This window comes from Carcharodon carcharias, chromosome 34 (assembly GCF_017639515.1).
Source record: "Carcharodon carcharias isolate sCarCar2 chromosome 34, sCarCar2.pri, whole genome shotgun sequence".
NCBI classification, from domain to species: domain Eukaryota; kingdom Metazoa; phylum Chordata; class Chondrichthyes; order Lamniformes; family Lamnidae; genus Carcharodon; species Carcharodon carcharias.
The window spans coordinates 29,818,547-29,838,044 of NC_054500.1; the positions used below are offsets into that span (position 1 = coordinate 29,818,547).

The 19,498-nt window shown below is 45.3% G+C and overlaps 1 protein-coding gene across 1 annotated transcript in view; it reads right to left on the bottom strand.

Annotated features, from left to right (window-relative positions):
* Nucleotides 1-1,354: 1,354 nt before the first annotated feature.
* Nucleotides 1,355-19,498, bottom strand: part of shkbp1 (SH3KBP1 binding protein 1) — a 60,014-nt gene continuing 41,870 nt past the window's right edge. The window contains exons 13-18 of the mRNA XM_041179443.1: nt 16,499-16,669; nt 15,848-16,003; nt 14,637-14,733; nt 4,100-4,284; nt 3,327-3,459; nt 1,355-2,886 (exon numbers count right to left, since the gene is read on the bottom strand). Coding sequence (XP_041035377.1) covers nt 2,304-2,886; nt 3,327-3,459; nt 4,100-4,284; nt 14,637-14,733; nt 15,848-16,003; nt 16,499-16,669 — 1,325 coding nt within the window. The 3' untranslated portion in view covers nt 1,355-2,303. The remainder of the gene's footprint in view (nt 2,887-3,326; nt 3,460-4,099; nt 4,285-14,636; nt 14,734-15,847; nt 16,004-16,498; nt 16,670-19,498) is intronic.

Genomic DNA, 19,498 nt, shown 5'->3' on the forward strand with positions numbered 1-19,498 from the left:
TCTATCTGCTGCCCTTGTCCTTCTAGATGGTAGAGGTTGTAGATTTGGAAGGTGCTGTCGAAGGAGCCTTGGTGAGTTGCTGCAATGCATCTTGTAGATGGTACACACACTGCTGCTACTGTGCGTTAGTGTTGGAGGGAATGGATGTTGAAGGTGGTGGGATGTGGTACCAATCAAGTGGGCTGCTTTGTCCTGGATGGTGTCGAGCTTGTTGAGTGTTGCTGGAGCTGCACTCATCCAGGGAGTATTCCATCACAATCCTGACTTGTGCCTTGTAGATGGTGGACAGGTTTGGTGAGTCAGGAGTTGAGTTACTTGCCACAGAATTCCCAGCCTCTGACCTGTTCTTGTAGCCACAGTATTTATATGGCTGCTCCAGCTTAGTTTTTGGTCAATGGTAACCCCCCCCAGGACCAGGATGTTAATGATGGGGATTCAGCAATGGTAATGCCATGGCACTTATGCGGCAAAAATATTACTCCCAAGACGAATGGATGTGTAACTATTACTCAAACCAAATGCAAATTGGCGTAGGGATGAATAAATTACTGAAGTGAAGGAGTGGAATTGGAAAGTGGAACTTCCATTTCATGGGACACTGGTACCAGTACTGGGACAAAAAGGAACTGTACATTTGGAGACTCGACTATTCATCATATTTGTTAAAGCACCAAATAATGAGATTGAAAGCTATATATCCAAATTTTCCAATGACACAAAGATAGGTAGCATTACAAGCAGTGTAGATGGAACCAGAAAATAATAGTTATTAGCAAGATTCATTGGGTGTGAAAAACTGAAATGGGTTTCAATTTAAGCAAATGTGAGGTTATCCACTGTGGACCTAAAAAGGAGGGAACATCCTAAATGATGAAAAACTAGGAACAGTTGTGGTTGAGATAGACTTGGGAGTCTAGATACATATCTAATTAAATGTCCTGAATTGGTGCAGAAAATAATCAAAACAGTGGGAGAAGTTTGGTACACTCTTCCAGAAACAGCAATTGATGTCAAATCAATTATTAATTTTAAATCTGAAATTGGCAAGTTTTTGTTATCCAAAGATATTAAGAGGTATTGGGCATAAATAAGAGTCATGATCTTACTGGATGGTGGAATAGGCTGAAAGGGTTAAATGAGCTTCTCCAGTTCCGATGTACAATCGATGGCACCGGGCCTTCAGCTGTCTAGGTCCCAAACTCTGGAATTTCTTCCCTAAATCTCACTTCCCTCTTTCTCTTTTCTCCTTCAAGATTCTCAATAAAACCTAGCTCTGAGTGAGCATTTGGTCATCTGTGTTAGTATTGCCTCATTCATTCTGTCAAATGTTTGTTTGATAATCACTCCTGTGAAGCACTTTGGGATGTTTAATTAACTCAAAAGGCGTGATACAAATACACATTTTTTGTTGTTTGTTCCACCTATTTAATTATCTTTTATCAATCTAAAGGATTAATTTATAATGGCCACAAAATCCCTCAATGGCTTCACTCCTCTAGCCCCACAACATTCCCGAGATTTCCCACTCCTCTAATTCTGGCCCTTTGAGCATTCCAGATTTTAATCTCTCCACAATTGGTCACTGTGCCTTATATAAGAAACATAAGGAATAGACCAGGGGAAGTCCAGCATGGGGGTTAGATAATGAGAAGGGGTTAGGTCCATTAGTAGGAGAGTGTTCAGCAGTTGCAAGTCCAACATGTTAGGAGTAAATCTTGTGAAAAGCACCAGTGGTGGAAGATGAAACAAAAGGAATCCTTCATTCTTTACTTCATTCTAGAAAACGCATCAGCACATTAAACAATTTTTAAATATATAGCAAATCATGAACTGCCTCTGACCCAAAACTAACTGGGTTATTATGTCATGAAGTTATTAAAAGCTAACACTTCAGGTGTTTTAAAATGTGCAATTTTTAATGTGAACTGTCGATAACTCCGAATTCTGGGGCTCAGTACGTCACAATATGCATCGAATCAGGATCAATCCGGAGCAGTTTTTGGGGCTGGAATTCGGGGCTGTTGGAATTTCCACACAACTGGAAAAGTAGCCGATTTGGACTGGTGGATTTCTCTGATGCTTTATGGAAGGGTTTCGAGTGTGGGGAGTTTGGTGGTGGGGAGATGAGAGGCGACCACTCAGTCAAAAGCCAGGAAGATGGGATTGAAAAAGTCTGCTGCAAGTACTCAGCCTTCAAAAGCTAACACAATGTTTCACAGCAGCTGAGAAAGTCCATTGCTGGGATCTTGTCGATGACTGGACATTGGTGTTATGGCTGGTCATTGACCACGGGGCAGTGATAGTCAGAACGAGGTCTCATTCATTCTGGGCCTGGTGGCAGTAGCTGCTTCAGTGGCTGGACTGAGGGGATTTGCTACTGACAACTGAGACTCTGCTGTGGCAATTGCTGATGGTACATTGGGAGGGAGAGTTCTGACTGAGAGCGTTGGACTGGGTGACACAGCTTTCGACCCCTGTGCTGAACTGCATGGACCCAGGGGTCTACCTTTCGTCGATAGTCTGCCCTCAGACTCAAAGCTAAACCGGCGAGGATCCATGGCACTTAATTCAGTGCAGCGTGCCAACTCCTGACAACGCTCAACAAAGCTTCCTCGGTGCCCCGCTCTGCCTTCACTGTCTGACGCACTATTTTCACCACTGGGACACTCTGCTTTCAGAGATGAGCGATGTGATATCATTAGCTGAGGGTTCCCACTGGAAACATCACCCTGATCCAATGAGGTTCGACTGGCAATGGGTGACTGCAGACTGCACACACTGGAAAATCTTTCCCGCTCTCTGGTCACCAAGGGGCTTTCTTTCCAAATGCCTCCAGTTCCACTCCGCATCCACCTCTCACGGAATCCATCGGCTGTTTGAAACTGGCTGTTTAAACAAAAAAGGAAAGAATTGCAACAAAACGGTATCCATCTGAACCTGAAAATCCTGTGCCAGGGCCAACTATAGGCTGCAGCCAGTAGTTACTGAGCATTTTGTAGTGTGACAGCACTAAACTGCTTGTAGATCACCTGCTTATGTCACACTTTCTCCCTCTAATACTTTCACTGTCGATTTGATCCTAATATTCTAGTTATAAAGCAGTTTATTCCCGCATTCTACTGTAACCTGAGTGAAATGAACAGCTCAGTGTCAGAATCAGACTGTGCAGCAATGGGGCTGGGACTGAGTCCCCACAGCACCAGATGCTTTAGCATTTCTTTTTTATTCCTGGTCTGGGTTTAATTCTTTGTCCCTGATGTTCAGCGGCTTTCTGCACTTTGTCATCCTTTACATTTCATGAGTGAACTTATTGACCAGGACATTACCTGGATGATGAGACCCGCAGCATGATGGGATGGGCCAGCGATTCTGCAGGGCTCACATCTGGTGTTCGGGTCAGCGCGAGGTCACATTGTTCCAGCTGCTGAAGGAGCTCCTGCACTGTGGGGCCAGCAGAATCTTTCAACGTTAAAAATAAAATTAAAATAGATTAAAAAAGGTTCTTTGTTCTCCTCTCCAACTGACCCTCCGCTGCTCAGATTGTAGCCGTCCTCGTGTGAGCTGACTGACTGCAGCAGGCATCACACCCCAGCACAATCTTGACCTCACAAACGTTGAGCGTGACAATGGGCTGAGAGAGCCTCAACTCATCATCATTCTGGCAAATTGCAATAATTCCACAGAACAAGGGTTGACCCAGAAACAGGCTGTACCCCCACCATCAGCCCACCCTCACCCTTATCCCCACCCACTCCTCACCCCCATCTCCATCCCAAGGCCAGGGTTGGGGGTGGGTTTCTGGTCTTTGAAGATTTTTTTCCTGTTTGGAGAGAAACACAAATTGAGGGCTGCAAACTGCCCTTTGACCCCAGACAGACACCCAGTGATTCCACCATCTCCACCCCCCCACAAACTGCTTTGTGCCTCCGAACCACTGCACACCCCCCAGCTTCTCGTGTGCCCCCCTGACCCCTGCACACCCCCTGCACACCCCCCAGCTTCTCGTGTGCCCCCCTGACCCCTGCAGTCCGGCTAACCCTCTGCACGCCTCATGGCACCTGCTGTGCCCCCTCCCCCAAACCCCTGCACGACCCCTGACCTCTGTTTGCTGCCTTGCCAGTTGTCTCCATGGCTGTGGTGAGGTCCCACATCTGGATGCTGCCATCGGTGTGTCCGGTGAACAGGTAGCGACGGGCACGGGAGCTGATCCTACTCGATCCCTCACACTCATGCACAGTGAAAGCAGTGATTGCAGTGCTGTCCACTGAACGAACCTCACAGATCCTGTGTCAGAGTAAGACAGAGATGGGAAGGAGGGGGTGAGATGGGTGGAGAGAGAACAGGGAGGGGGTGAGACAGAGGGAAAATTAACCAACGATCTTGGTCTGTTCATTTTGAGATGATTTCTCCCATATCAACCGATGACATCCATTTTCAGTCCTGAATCTTAGCCAATTGTTCAGTCTCTAGAGTAGCCTGAGCAGCTGCAGATAACCGGGAGGGGCTGTTACAGTTCCCCTGACCTCACTATGCAGCTGTCCTAGCAGCTAAGAGGCTGCACCACTGGGGGTTTATCAGCCTCTCCCCTTTGTAGAGAAAGATAAACTTGCATTTCTGTAGCACCTTTCACTGCTTCAGGACATCTCAAAGCACATTGCAGTCACGCAAGTATAACTGCTTTGTAGTCACTGTCATCATGTAGGGAACACGGCAGTGAAATTACACAGCAAGCTCCCACAAAAAGCAATGTGATAAGGACCAAATAATCTGGTTTTTGTGAGTTGTTTGGGACATAAATATTGGCCAGGATCACAGGGAAACAACCCTGTACTTCAGAATAGTGTTGTGCAATCATTTATATCTTCAGAATCGTGGAAAGTTCGAGTCTGTGCCTTTGAAGAAAAATGCACCTCGCAGCCTAACCCCACTTCCCAGCATTTGGTCTGTAGCCCTGCAGGTCCCAGCCATGGAGGAGCTAATCCAGAAACCTTCTCAATGAGATGAGGGTTTCTGCCTCTCCCCTTTCACGTAGTGAGCTCAAAAGCCCCACAACCTCTGGATGAAAAAATATTTCTTCGTCTCCTCTTTGGTAGAAAGATTAATCACTTTAAATCTCTGCCCCCTAGTCACTGGTCTCTCTGCTAAAGTAAATTGGCCATTCCCATCCAGACTGTCCAGGGCCCTCACAATGTTGTACATCTTAATCATATCTCCCCTCAGCCCTCTCTATTCCAAGGAGAACAATCCCAGTCTATCCAATCTTCACTCACAGCTGCAATTTTCCAGTCCTGGCAACATCCTTGTAAATCTGCTCTGTACCTCTTGAGTGCAATTACATCCTTTCATGAGCTGAATATGGAAAAAAAACAGCAAACAATCAGGTACATTGACCAGGATTGCACACAGTACTGATCAATCAGGTACATTGACCAGGATTGCACACAGTACTGATCAATCAGGTACATTGACCTGGATTGCACACAGTACTGATCAATCAGGTACATTGACCAGGATTGCACACAGCACTAAACAATCAGATAGAGTGACCAGGATTGCACACAGTACTAAACAATCAGGTACATTGACCAGGATTGCACACAGTACTAAACAATCAGGAACAGTGACCAGGATTGCACACAGTACTAAACAATCAGGTACAGTGACCAGGATTGCACACAGTACTAAACAATCAGGTACATTGACCAGGATTGCACACAGTACTAAACAATCAGGTACATTGACCAGGATTGCACACAGTACTAAACAATCAGATAGAGTGATCAGGATTGCACACAGTACGAAACAATCAGATAGAGTGATCAGGATTGCACACAGTACTAAACAATCAGGAACAGTGACCAGGATTGCACACAGTACGAAACAATCAGATAGAGTGATCAGGATTGCACACAGTACTAAACAATCAGGAACAGTGGCCAGGATTGCACACAGTACTAAACAATCAGGTACAGTGACCTGGATTGCACACAGTACTAAACAATCAGGTACATTGACCAGGATTGCACACAGTACTAAACAATCAGGAACAGTGACCAGGATTGCACACAGTACGAAACAATCAGATAGAGTGATCAGGATTGCACACAGTACTAAACAATCAGGAACAGTGACCAGGATTGCACACAGTACTAAACAATCAGGTACAGTGACCAGGATTGCACACAGTACTAAACAATCAGGTACATTGACCAGGATTGAACACAGTACTAAACAATCAGGTACATTGACCAGGATTGCACACAGTACGAAACAATCAGATAGAGTGATCAGGATTGCACACAGTACTAAACAATCAGGAACAGTGACCAGGATTGCACACAGTACTAAACAATCAGGTACATTGACCAGGATTGCACACAGTACTAAACAATCACGTACAGTGACCAGGATTGCACACAGTACTAAACAATCAGGTACATTGACCAGGATTGCACACAGTACTAAACAATCAGGTACATTGACCAGGATTGCACACAGTACGAAACAATCAGATACAGTGACCAGGATTGCACACAGTACTAAACAATCAGGTACAGTGACCACGATTACCACAGTACTAAACAATCAGGTACAGTGACCAGGATTGCACACAGTACTAAACAATCAGGTACATTGACCAGGATTGCACACAGTACTAAACAATCAGGTACATTGACCAGGATTGCACACAGTACTAAACAATCAGGTACAGTGACCAGGATTGCACACAGTACTAAACAATCAGGTATATTGACCAGGATTGCACACAGTACTGATCAATCAGGTACAGTGACTAGGATTGCACACAGTACTAAACAATCAGATACAGTGACCAGGATTGCACACAGTACTAAACAATCAGGTACAGTGACCAGGAATGCACACAGTACTAAACAATCAGGTACAGTGACCACGATTCCCACAGTACAAAACAATCAGGTACATTGACCAGGATTGCACACAGTACTAAACAATCAGGTACATTGACCAGGATTGCACACAGTACGAAACAATCAGGTACAGTGACCAGGATTGCACACAATCAGGTACAGTGACCACGATTCCCACAGTACAAAACAATCAGGTACATTGACCAGGATTGCACACAGTACGAAACAATCAGGTACAGTGACCACGATTACCACAGTACTAAACAATCAGGTACATTGACCAGGATTGCACACAGTACGAAACAATCAGGTACATTGACCAGGATTGCACACAGTACTAAACAATCAGATACAGTGACCACGATTCCCACAGTACTAAACAATTGGGTACATTGACCAGGATTGCACACAGTACTAAACAATCAGTTACATTGACCAGGATTGCACACAGTACGAAACAATCAGGTACAGTGACCAGGATTGCACACAATCAGGTACAGTGACCACGATTCCCACAGTACAAAACAATCAGGTACATTGACCAGGATTGCACACAGTACGAAACAATCAGGTACAGTGACCACGATTACCACAGTACTAAACAATCAGGTACATTGACCAGGATTGCACACAGTACGAAACAATCAGGTACATTGACCAGGATTGCACACAGTACTAAATAATCAGAATCAGTGACCAGGATTACACACAGTACTAAACAATCAGGTACATTGACCAGGATTGCACACAGTACTAAACAATCAGGTATAGTGACCAGGATTACACACAGTACTAAATAATCAGATACAGTGACCAGGATTGCACACAGTACTAAACAATCAGATACAGTGACCAGGATTGCACACAGTACTAAACAATCAGAATCAGTGACCAGGATTACACACAGTACTAAACAATCAGGTACATTGACCAGGATTGCACACAGTACTAAACAATCAGGTATAGTGACCAGGATTACACACAGTACTAAACAATCAGGTACAGTGACCAGGATTACACACAGTACTAAACAATCAGCTACATTGACCAGGATTGCACACAGTACTAAACAATCAGGTACAGTGACCAGGATTGCACACAGTACTAAACAATCAGGTACATTGACCAGGATTGCACACAGTACTAAACAATCAGGTACATTGACCAGGATTGCACACAGTACTAAACAGTCAGGTACAGTGACCAGGATTGCACACAGTACTAATAATCAGGTACAGTGACCAGGATTGCACACAGTACTAAATAATCAGGTACAGTGACCAGGATTGCACACAGTACTAAACAATCAGGTACATTGACCAGGATTGCACACAGTACTAAACAATCAGGTACATTGACCAGGATTGCACACAGTACTAAACAATCAGGTACAGTGACCAGGATTGCACACAGTACTGATCAATCAGGTACAGTGACTAGGATTGCACACAGTACTAAACAATCAGATACAGTGACCAGGATTGCACACAGTACGAAACAATCAGGTACAGTGACCAGGAATGCACACAGTACTAAACAATCAGGTACAGTGACCACGATTCCCACAGTACAAAACAATCAGGTACATTGACCAGGATTGCACACAGTACTAAACAATCAGATACAGTGACCACGATTCCCACAGTACTAAACAATTGGGTACATTGACCAGGATTGCACACAGTACTAAACAATCAGTTACATTGACCAGGATTGCACACAGTACGAAACAATCAGGTACAGTGACCAGGATTGCACACAATCAGGTACAGTGACCACGATTCCCACAGTACAAAACAATCAGGTACATTGACCAGGATTGCACACAGTACGAAACAATCAGGTACAGTGACCACGATTACCACAGTACTAAACAATCAGGTACATTGACCAGGATTGCACACAGTACGAAACAATCAGGTACATTGACCAGGATTGCACACAGTACTAAATAATCAGATACAGTGACCAGGATTGCACACAGTACTAAACAATCAGATACAGTGACCAGGATTGCACACAGTACTAAACAATCAGATACAGTGACCAGGATTGCACACAGTACTAAACAATCAGAATCAGTGACCAGGATTACACACAGTACTAAACAATCAGGTACATTGACCAGGATTGCACACAGTACTAAACAATCAGGTACACAGTGACCAGGATTACACACAGTACTAAACAATCAGGTATAGTGACCAGGATTACACACAGTACTAAACAATCAGGTACATTGACCAGGATTGCACACAGTACTAAACAATCAGGTACAGTGACCAGGATTGCACACAGTACTAAACAATCAGGTACATTGACCAGGATTGCACACAGTACTAAACAATCAGGTACATTGACCAGGATTGCACACAGTACTAAACAGTCAGGTACAGTGACCAGGATTGCACACAGTACGAAACAATCAGGTACAGTGACCAGGATTGCACACAGTACTAAATAATCAGGTACAGTGACCAGGATTGCACACAGTACTAAACAATCAGATACAGTGACCAGGATTGCACACAGTACTAAACAATCAGGTACATTGACCAGGATTGCACACAGTACTAAACAGTCAGGTACAGTGACCAGGATTGCACACAGTACTAAATAATCAGGTACAGTGACCAGGATTGCACACAGTACTAAATAATCAGGTACAGTGACCAGGATTGCACACAGTACTAAACAATCAGGTACATTGACCAGGATTGCACACAGTACTAAACAATCAGGTACATTGACCAGGATTGCACACAGTACTAAACAATCAGGTACATTGACCAGGATTGCACACAGTACTAAACAATCAGGTACAGTGACCAGGATTGCACACAGTACTGATCAATCAGGTACAGTGACTAGGATTGCACACAGTACTAAACAATCAGATACAGTGACCAGGATTGCACACAGTACGAAACAATCAGGTACAGTGACCAGGAATGCACACAGTACTAAACAATCAGGTACAGTGACCACGATTCCCACAGTACAAAACAATCAGGTACATTGACCAGGATTGCACACAGTACTAAACAATCAGATACAGTGACCACGATTCCCACAGTACTAAACAATTGGGTACACTGACCAGGATTGCACACAGTACTAAACAATCAGTTACATTGACCAGGATTGCACACAGTACGAAACAATCAGGTACAGTGACCAGGATTGCACACAATCAGGTACAGTGACCACGATTCCCACTTTACAAAACAATCAGGTACATTGACCAGGATTGCACACAGTACGAAACAATCAGGTACAGTGACCACGATTACCACAGTACTAAACAATCAGGTACATTGACCAGGATTGCACACAGTACGAAACAATCAGGTACATTGACCAGGATTGCACACAGTACTAAATAATCAGATACAGTGACCAGGATTGCACACAGTACTAAACAATCAGATACAGTGACCAGGATTGCACACAGTACTAAACAATCAGATACAGTGACCAGGATTGCACACAGTACTAAACAATCAGAATCAGTGACCAGGATTACACACAGTACTAAACAATCAGGTACATTGACCAGGATTGCACACAGTACTAAACAATCAGGTACACAGTGACCAGGATTACACACAGTACTAAACAATCAGGTACAGTGACCAGGATTACACACAGTACTAAACAATCAGGTACATTGACCAGGATTGCACACAGTACTAAACAATCAGGTACAGTGACCAGGATTGCACACAGTACTAAACAATCAGGTACATTGACCAGGATTGCACACAGTACTAAACAATCAGGTACATTGACCAGGATTGCACACAGTACTAAACAGTCAGGTACAGTGACCAGGATTGCACACAGTACGAAACAATCAGGTACAGTGACCAGGATTGCACACAGTACTAAATAATCAGGTACAGTGACCAGGATTGCACACAGTACTAAACAATCAGATACAGTGACCAGGATTGCACACAGTACTAAACAATCAGATACAGTGACCAGGATTACACACAGTACTAAACAATCAGGTATAGTGACCAGGATTACACACAGTACTAAACAATCAGGTATAGTGACCAGGATTACACACAGTACTAAACAATCAGGTACAGTGACCAGGATTACACACAGTACTAAACAATCAGGTACATTGACCAGGATTGCACACAGTACTAAACAATCAGGTACATTGACCAGGATTGCACACAGTACTAAACAATCAGGTACATTGACCAGGATTGCACACAGTACTAAACAATCAGGTATATTGACCAGGATTGCACACAGTACTAAACAATCAGGTATAGTGACCAGGATTACACACAGTACTAAACAATCAGGTACATTGACCAGGATTGCACACAGTACTAAACAATCAGAATCAGTGACCAGGATTGCACACAGTACTAAACAATCAGGTACATTGACCAGGATTGCACACAGTACTAAACAATCAGGTACAGTGACCAGGATTACACACAGTACTAAACAATCAGGTACAGTGACCAGGATTGCACACAGTACTAAACAATCAGGTATATTGACCAGGATTGCACACAGTACTAAACAATCAGGTACAGTGACCAGGATTGCACACAGTACTAAACAATCAGGTACAGTGACCAGGATTGCACACAGTACTAAACAATCAGGTACATTGACCAGGATTGCACACAGTACTAAAGTTGCAGCCTAACTAAAGTTTTTATTCAGTTCCTGCTCTTATATTCTATACCTTGACTAACAAATGAAAGGAATCCATATGCCTTGTTACCCCCTTGTTAACCTTCCCTGTGCACGTTCACTCAAAGCTCTCTCACTTCTTTTATGCTCTCACTATCCTCCCATTTATTAGGATTTCCTTTGCCTTGTTTGACCTCCCCAAATGCATCAGCTCATTTCTCGGGGCTGAATTCCATTTGCCACTTTCCTTCCCACCTGACCAGGCCAAACAGAATCTTGGTTTAGATCTCATCTGAATAATGGCATCCTTGGCTGCCGCTCTCCCTCAGCACTGCATTAGTTTGCACACTTGCTCATTCATGAACCCCCCCCCATGCTTCCCCACTTCTTACACTGGGATCAAACACAAGGATTTGAAGCATCTCTTCACATCTCCAGAACGTTTAAAATGCCTCAGCTCATGCACGCCTTTATTACCCCCAGATTCGACTGTTCCAACACTCTCCTGGCCCAAACCCCCACCTTCTATTCTCCATGAACATGAACTGACTGGAAACTCTGCCCATGTTTGAACTCGCACTAATTCCCCTTCATCTATCACCCGTGCCCACTGACCTACAATGAAGTAATGCCTTGATTTTAAACTCTCAGCCAGGTTTATCAAACCATCCATGGCCTCACCCCTCAGGTCTCTCTAAACTCCTCCAGACTCTGCAACCTACTACACTACTATCTCCAACACCTGCAGTCCTAACATCCCTCCCTATCTCTGTAACCTGCTCTAGGCCCTACATCCCTCCCTATCTCTGTAACCTCCTCTATGCTCTACAACCCTCCCTATCTCTGTAACCTCCTCTATGCTCTCCAACCCTCCCTATCTCTGTAACCTCCTCTATACCCTACAACCCTCCCTATCTCTGTAACCTCCTCCAGCCCCTACACCCCTCCCTATCTCTGTAACCTCCTCTATGTTCCAAAACCCTCCCTATCTCTGTAACCTCCTCTATGCCCTACAACCCTCCCTATCTCTGTAACCACCTCTATGTTCCAAAACCCTCCCTATCTCTGTAACCTCCTCTATGCCCTACAACCCTCCCTATCTCTGTAACCTCCTCTATGCCCTACAACCCTCCCTATCTCTGTAACCTCCTCTATGCCCTACAACCCTCCCTATCTCTGTAACCACCTCTATGTTCCAAAACCCTCCCTATCTCTGTAACCTCCTCTATGCCCTACAACCCTCCCTATCTCTGTAACCTCCTCTATGCCCTACAACCCTCCCTATCTCTGTAACCTCCTCTATGCCCTACAACCCTCCCTATCTCTGTAACCTCCTCTATGCCCTACACCCCTCCCTATCTCTGTAACCACCTCTATGTTCCAAAACCCTCCCTATCTCTGTAACCTCCTCTATGCCCTACAACCCTCCCTATCTCTGTAACCACCTCTATGCCCTACAACCCTCCCTATCTCTGTAACCTCCTCTATGCCCTACAACCCTCCCTATCTCTGTAACCTCCTCTATGCCCTACAACCCTCCCTATCTCTGTAACCTCCTCTATGCCCTACAACCCTCCCTATCTCTGTAACCTCCTCTATGCCTACAACCCTCCCTATCTCTGTAACCTCCTCTATGTCCAAAACCCTCCCTATCTCTGTAACCTCCTCTATGTCCTACAACCCTCCCTATCTCTGTAACCTCCTCTATGCCCTACAACCCTCCCTATCTCTGTAACCTCCTCTATGTCCTAAAACCCTCCCTATCTCTGTAACCTCCTCTATGCCCTACACCCCTCCCTATCTCTGTAACCTCCTCTATGTTCCAAAACCCTCCCTATCTCTGTAACCTTCTCTATTCCCTACATCCCTCCCTATCTCTGTAACCTCCTCTAAGTCCAACAACCCTCCCTATCTCTGTAACCTCCTCTATGCCCTACAACCCTCCCTATCTCTGTAACCTCCTCTATGCTCTCCAACCCTCCCTATCTCTGTAACCTCCTCTATGCCCTACAACCCTCCCTATCTCTGTAACCTCCTCTATGTTCCAAAACCCTCCCTATCTCTGTAACCTCCTCTATGCCCTACAACCCTCCCTATCTCTGTAACCTCCTCTATGTTCCAAAACCCTCCCTATCTCTGTAACCTCCTCTATGCCCTACAACCCTCCCTATCTCTGTAACCTCCTCTATGCCCTACACCCCTCCCTATCTCTGTAACCTCCTCTATGTTCCAAAACCCTCCCTATCTCTGTAACCTCCTCTATGCCCTACAACCCTCCCTATCTCTGTAACCTCCTCTATGCCCTACAACCCTCCCTATCTCTGTAACCTCCTCTATGCCCTACACCCCTCCCTATCTCTGTAACCTCCTCTATGTCCCTAAACCCTCCCTATCTCTGTAACCTCCTCTATGCCCTACAACCCTCCCTATCTCTGTAACCTCCTCTATGCCCTACAACCCTCCCTATCTCTGTAACCTCCTCTATGCCCTACAACCCTCCCTATCTCTGTAACCTCCTCTAGGCCCTGCAGCCCTCCCTATTTCTGTAACCTCCTCTATGCTCTCCAACCCTCCCTATTTCTGTAACCTCCTCTATGCTCTCCAACCCTCCCTATTTCTGTAACCTCCTCTATGCTCTACAACCCTCCCTATCTCTGTAACCTCCTCTATGCTCTCCAACCCTCCCTATTTCTGTAACCTCCTCTATGCCCTACAACCCTCCCTATCTCTGTAACCTCCTCTATGCTCTACAACCCTCTCTATCTCTGTAACTCCTCCAATCCTGACACTCCAAGAACTCAGTGCTCCTTTAATTCTGGCCTCTTGAACATCATCCATTTTAATTCCTTCACCATTGGCATCTATACCTTCAGTTACCTGGCCCCAAGTTTCAGAATTCCAACCTTAAATCTCTCCTTTTGTCTGTCTCCTCCTCTCAGATGCTTCTTAAAACCTCCCTCTGAAACCAAACTCTGGAAAATATTTCTGAATTCCCCTGTACTAACAATGCTATCTTAGAAAGCCCATTCAGTGCAAGGACTGGCTGCTTTTGGGAGTTTCAGTGTGTTCCATTACCTCTTGCCAGTTGAGGACAGACGCACAAAGATCTGATTTGTGTCAGGAACAACTTTCTGAATGAAAACTTGCTCATCATCTCGTTCCCCGAATGGGCCTGTGAGAAAGAGAGAGAGAGAGTGTGAGAGAGAGAGAAAGCGCCTGTAAGAGAGAGAGAGAGAGAGAGGCAAATTACACACAGTAGAAAGCTAGTCTCAGTTAAGGTGATGGGGAAATTACTGGGCTGTTGTAAAACCTATTTGAGTTTTAGGGAAGGAAATGTGCCTTCCTTTAATGGGCTGATCTACATGCAACTTCAGACCCACAAAATGTGGTTCACCCTTAACTGTCCTCCGAAACAGGGTCAAGCAAACCCTTCGTTGTACCAAACTGCTCCAAGCAAGTTGAAAAGGAATAAACCGGGTATATCACCCAGCATCAGTTCAGTTGACTGTGTAAAGTCCTCTTTGGTAGTGCCTGGGACTGGTGTGAAAATTAGAAGGGCTGTCCCACAGCAGTCAAACAACCCAGTCATTCTCACTGAACCACACCTTATAGTGTCCATGGCTCACACATTACCAAAGTACCATCATGGCCTGAAACATTCACTCGGTTTCTTTCCACAGATGCTGTCTGATCTGCCGAATACTTGCAGCATTTTCTGTTTTATTTCAGATTTCTAGCATCTGCAGTATTTTACTTTTGTACTTCTCTCACCATCCCTGGGTATGTCCTTATGTCCTGCCCCATGAGCAGGACAGATCCACCAGCAGTGGTGACAAAGTTGGGAAGGAGATGCTCTGGGAGGCCTCAGCATTGATTCCAGACTCCATGAAGTCTGACGGAATCAGGTTAAATATAAACTAGGAAGTCTACTTCCGATTGCCACTTACTGCATTCCCTCAGTTGATGAGTCACTGCTCCTCCATTTGGAAGAGGGTGGTAAAGCACAGAATATACTCTGGGTGGGAGACTTCAATGTCCATCGCTAACTGTGGCTTGGTAGCACCGTAACTGACTGAGCTGGCTAAGTCTTGAAGGGCTTGTGACAGGTGGTGACAGAACCAACACAAGGGGTGAACCCACCTTTCATAGATGCATCTGAGAAACAGGCAGCAGCAACAGGAACTGGCAGAGGCAAGGTACACACACACACACCGATGAATCAGAGGCCAGCTCTGCAATGTTTTGTGTCAGTTCCACACACTAACACCAATCTTGCTGCCTCTTACCGATCTCCAAACCCGCAGAACATCCTCCGTGTCCGTCCAAGTCTTCCAGCGAGAGGATTTTAAATGATGCCAGTGGGGTTGATCCAGGCTGTGTGGAGATCATTCCCCGGAATCTGGTTACACTCCACGTCCTCACGTGATTATTATCTGCACAGACTGAATAAAAAACACAGATCTCAGCTCCCGAAAGTGCCAATTGCCATTTGGCTGAAGTGACCCCACGTGCCTCATGAACCCATGCTATTTGGCTGTAGAAGGCTTCACAGTTTTAAGCTACTCGCACTGTCAGCTAAAATGCAAACAAGTGGTGGGGACTGAGCAGTGATCGATAGCAGCAACCTGATCAATCCTGCTGCTGTAGACTACAGTGGGTCAACTGCAGAGATTGGGGAAGGAGGGATTGGGGTCCGGGGGCTGAGAGTTGGTACACACTGTATCAGACTCTGATCCCGATAATCTGACACTCACCATTCCTGCCCACACTCGGGGGATCCTCCCTGTCTTTGCAGTGAGGGCTGTGGAGGGAGTGAGCCCAGGACAGGTAGCTGAGTAGTGGGTTGGACTGACAGGGGTAAGAGATGTGACTGATGAGGTGGGGGGGGGGTTGAGGAAATGGTGCCAAAAAGGTGAAGATTAATCATGGTTTCCTACCCGAGATGAGGTTTTTCTCAGAGAGTGTGATTTTTGTGATGGGGCTGCGATGAACACTGAATGTCTGGAAGAGCTGTGGACCAGAACCCACTGTCTCAGGATGCTGCACAATCACACGGACCATTCCAGAACTTGTCCCGTACGCAATCTCGATCCAGTTTCCACTGTCACCTGGTAGAAATAACGGCAAAAAACAGTTACTAAACTCCGCATTGTTAGAACTGAGGGGGCTGGATCGCTGAGGGACACAGCTCTGAGGGACACAGCTCTGAGGGACACAGCTCTGAGGGACACAGCTCTGGAGTCTGGTCTTTAGGCACATTGTTTGCTTTTAGGATTAGTAGGCCATTCGGCCCCTCGAGTCTGCTCTGCCATTTGAAAAGATCATGGCTGATCTCTACTACCCCGTCTGCCCCCAAATCCTCTGATTCCTTCTCAACCAAGAACCGATTGTTATGTTCAGTATAACCACAAGGATATTGGACATTACGCACAGTGGGATCATAGTTTGGGAAGCAGCCCCAAAACCTGCAACCTAACATGTAACTGTGGATGTTTAAATTGTGGACAGTATTCAATTCTGTGGTCAATATTTATTTAAACATGCACCTGAATAAGGGAACTTCACAGCTGCCTGTAAAGTTTACACATCACATTGTTAAAGGGTGAACCAGCATTCGAGGAATATGAAACCTCTGGACTGCTGCTCTCCAGGAACTATATTGAACAAAATGGGTTGTTTGGACTGAAGCTGGGATAGAGGTAAGAGTGAATGACATTGTATCGTGGTGGTCTGGAGTCCAGAAGTGTTAACCCTGCAGTCATGTGACTGAAACTAACTTCAGACTAACAAATCTAAACTCTAAAATATTAACATCAACCATGACCTAGATATATGTGACAGTTGACAAGTTATTGTTGATAGAGACACAATTTATATATTATGTACTTCCAGCTAAAAACCCCTCATTCAGTCTGCTCATTTACCCAAATACTATTAAACTATAATAATATTTAAGCCTGTATGTAAACTGTGTATAGAAACTGTATAATTAACAGCAAAGATGATGAGCTCTGATAACATCCTGGTTATAGTACAGGAGACTCGTGCTCCAGAGCTTGCTGCACCCCTAGCCAAGCTGTTCCAGTGCAGCCTCAACATTGGCATCTACCCGACAATGTGGGAAATTGCCCAGTCATATCTTGTCCACAAAAAGCAGGACATAACCGATCCATCCAATGACTGCCTCACTAGTCTACCCTCAATCACCAGCAAAGTGATAGGAGGTGTCATCGACAGTGTTATCAGCGGCACTTCTCAGCAGTAACCTGCTCACTAATGCCCAGTTTGGGTTCTGCCAGGGCCACTCAGCTCCTGACCTCATTACAGCCTTGGTTCAGATATGGACTAAAGAACTGAACTCCAGAGGTGAGAGGGAGCGACTGCCCTTGACATCAAGGCTGTATTTCACCAAGTGTGGCATCAAGGACCCTACAAAACTGGAGTCCATGGGAATCAGGGGGAAAACTCTCTGCTGGTTGGAGTCATACCCAGCACAAAGGAAGATGGTTGTGGTTGTTGGAAGCCAATAACCTCAGCCCCAGGACATCACTGCAGGAGTTCCTCAGGTAGTGTCCTCGGCCCAACCATCTTCAGCTACTTCATCAATGCCCTCTTCTCCATCAGAAGGTCAGCATTGAAGTTGTTTGCACTATGTTCAGCACTATTCGCCACTCCTCAGATACTGAAGTAGTCCATGTGCAAATGCAGCAAGACCTGGCCAATATCCAGGTTTGGGATAATAAGCCAGGCGATGTCCATCTCTAACAAAAGAGAATTGAACCATCTCCCACTGACATTCAATGACATTATCATCTCTGAATCCCCCACCATCAACATCCTGGGGGTAACCATTGACCAGAAATTGAACTGGACTAGCCATATAAATACTGTGACCACAAGAGCAGGTCAGAGGCTGGGAATCCTGTGAAGAGTAACTCACCTCCTGCCTCCCCAAAGCCTGTCCACCATCTACAAGGCACAAGTCAGGAGTGTGATGGAATACTCCCCACTTGCAGGGGAGTTGCAGCTCCCACAACACTCAAAAAGCTCGACACCGTCCAGGGCAAAGTGACCTGATTAAGTGGCATTCTAACCATCACCTTAAATATTCACTCCCTCCATCACCGAGTGCCAGCAGTGTGTGTACCATCTACAAGGTGCTCTGCAGCAACTCACCAAGGCTCCTTCAATAGGACCTTCCAAACCTGGGTCCTCTACCACTTAGAAGGACAAGGGCAGCAGATAGATGGGAACACCACCACTTGGAAGTTCCCTTCCAAGTCACTCACCATCCTGACTTAGAAATATATCGCAGTTCCTTCACTGTCGCTGGGTCAAAATCCTGGCACAGCAGGTGTACCCACATCACGCAGACTGCAGCAGTTCAAGAAGGCAGCTCACCCCCACCTTCACAAGGGCAATTAGGGATGGGTAATAAATACTGGCCCAGCCAGTGGTGCCCACATTCTTTGAATGAATTACAAAAAAATAATACCGACCAAAACCCCAGTCCTTGTCTTCCCCCCGCAGGGCCAACTAACTCATTCTCATCTCAATGATCTCTTCAGGCTGCCTGAAGGTCAAAATGAAGCCAATGAGAAAGATTGGCTTGTGATTCATTGCTGATTTCCACACTGAGACATTGACTGATTTGATCTATTAAACAGCACTTTGTTTCTGATTACTGGTCAATACCACCACCAGCTGGTGATCCGACGTACTGCAACAGAAGCATCCACTTGCAAAAAAAAGGCTTCAATTTACAGACGACAATTTGCATTTAGACAAATTATCAGGTCACCAGAAATCTCTCTCACTGATTCATCCTGGAAAACATGGCAAGGAGATTAGCACACAGCAAGATCCCAGACACAGCAAACATAAAAGCAAAAACTGTGGATGCTGGAAATCCAAAACAAAAATAAAAATACCTGGAG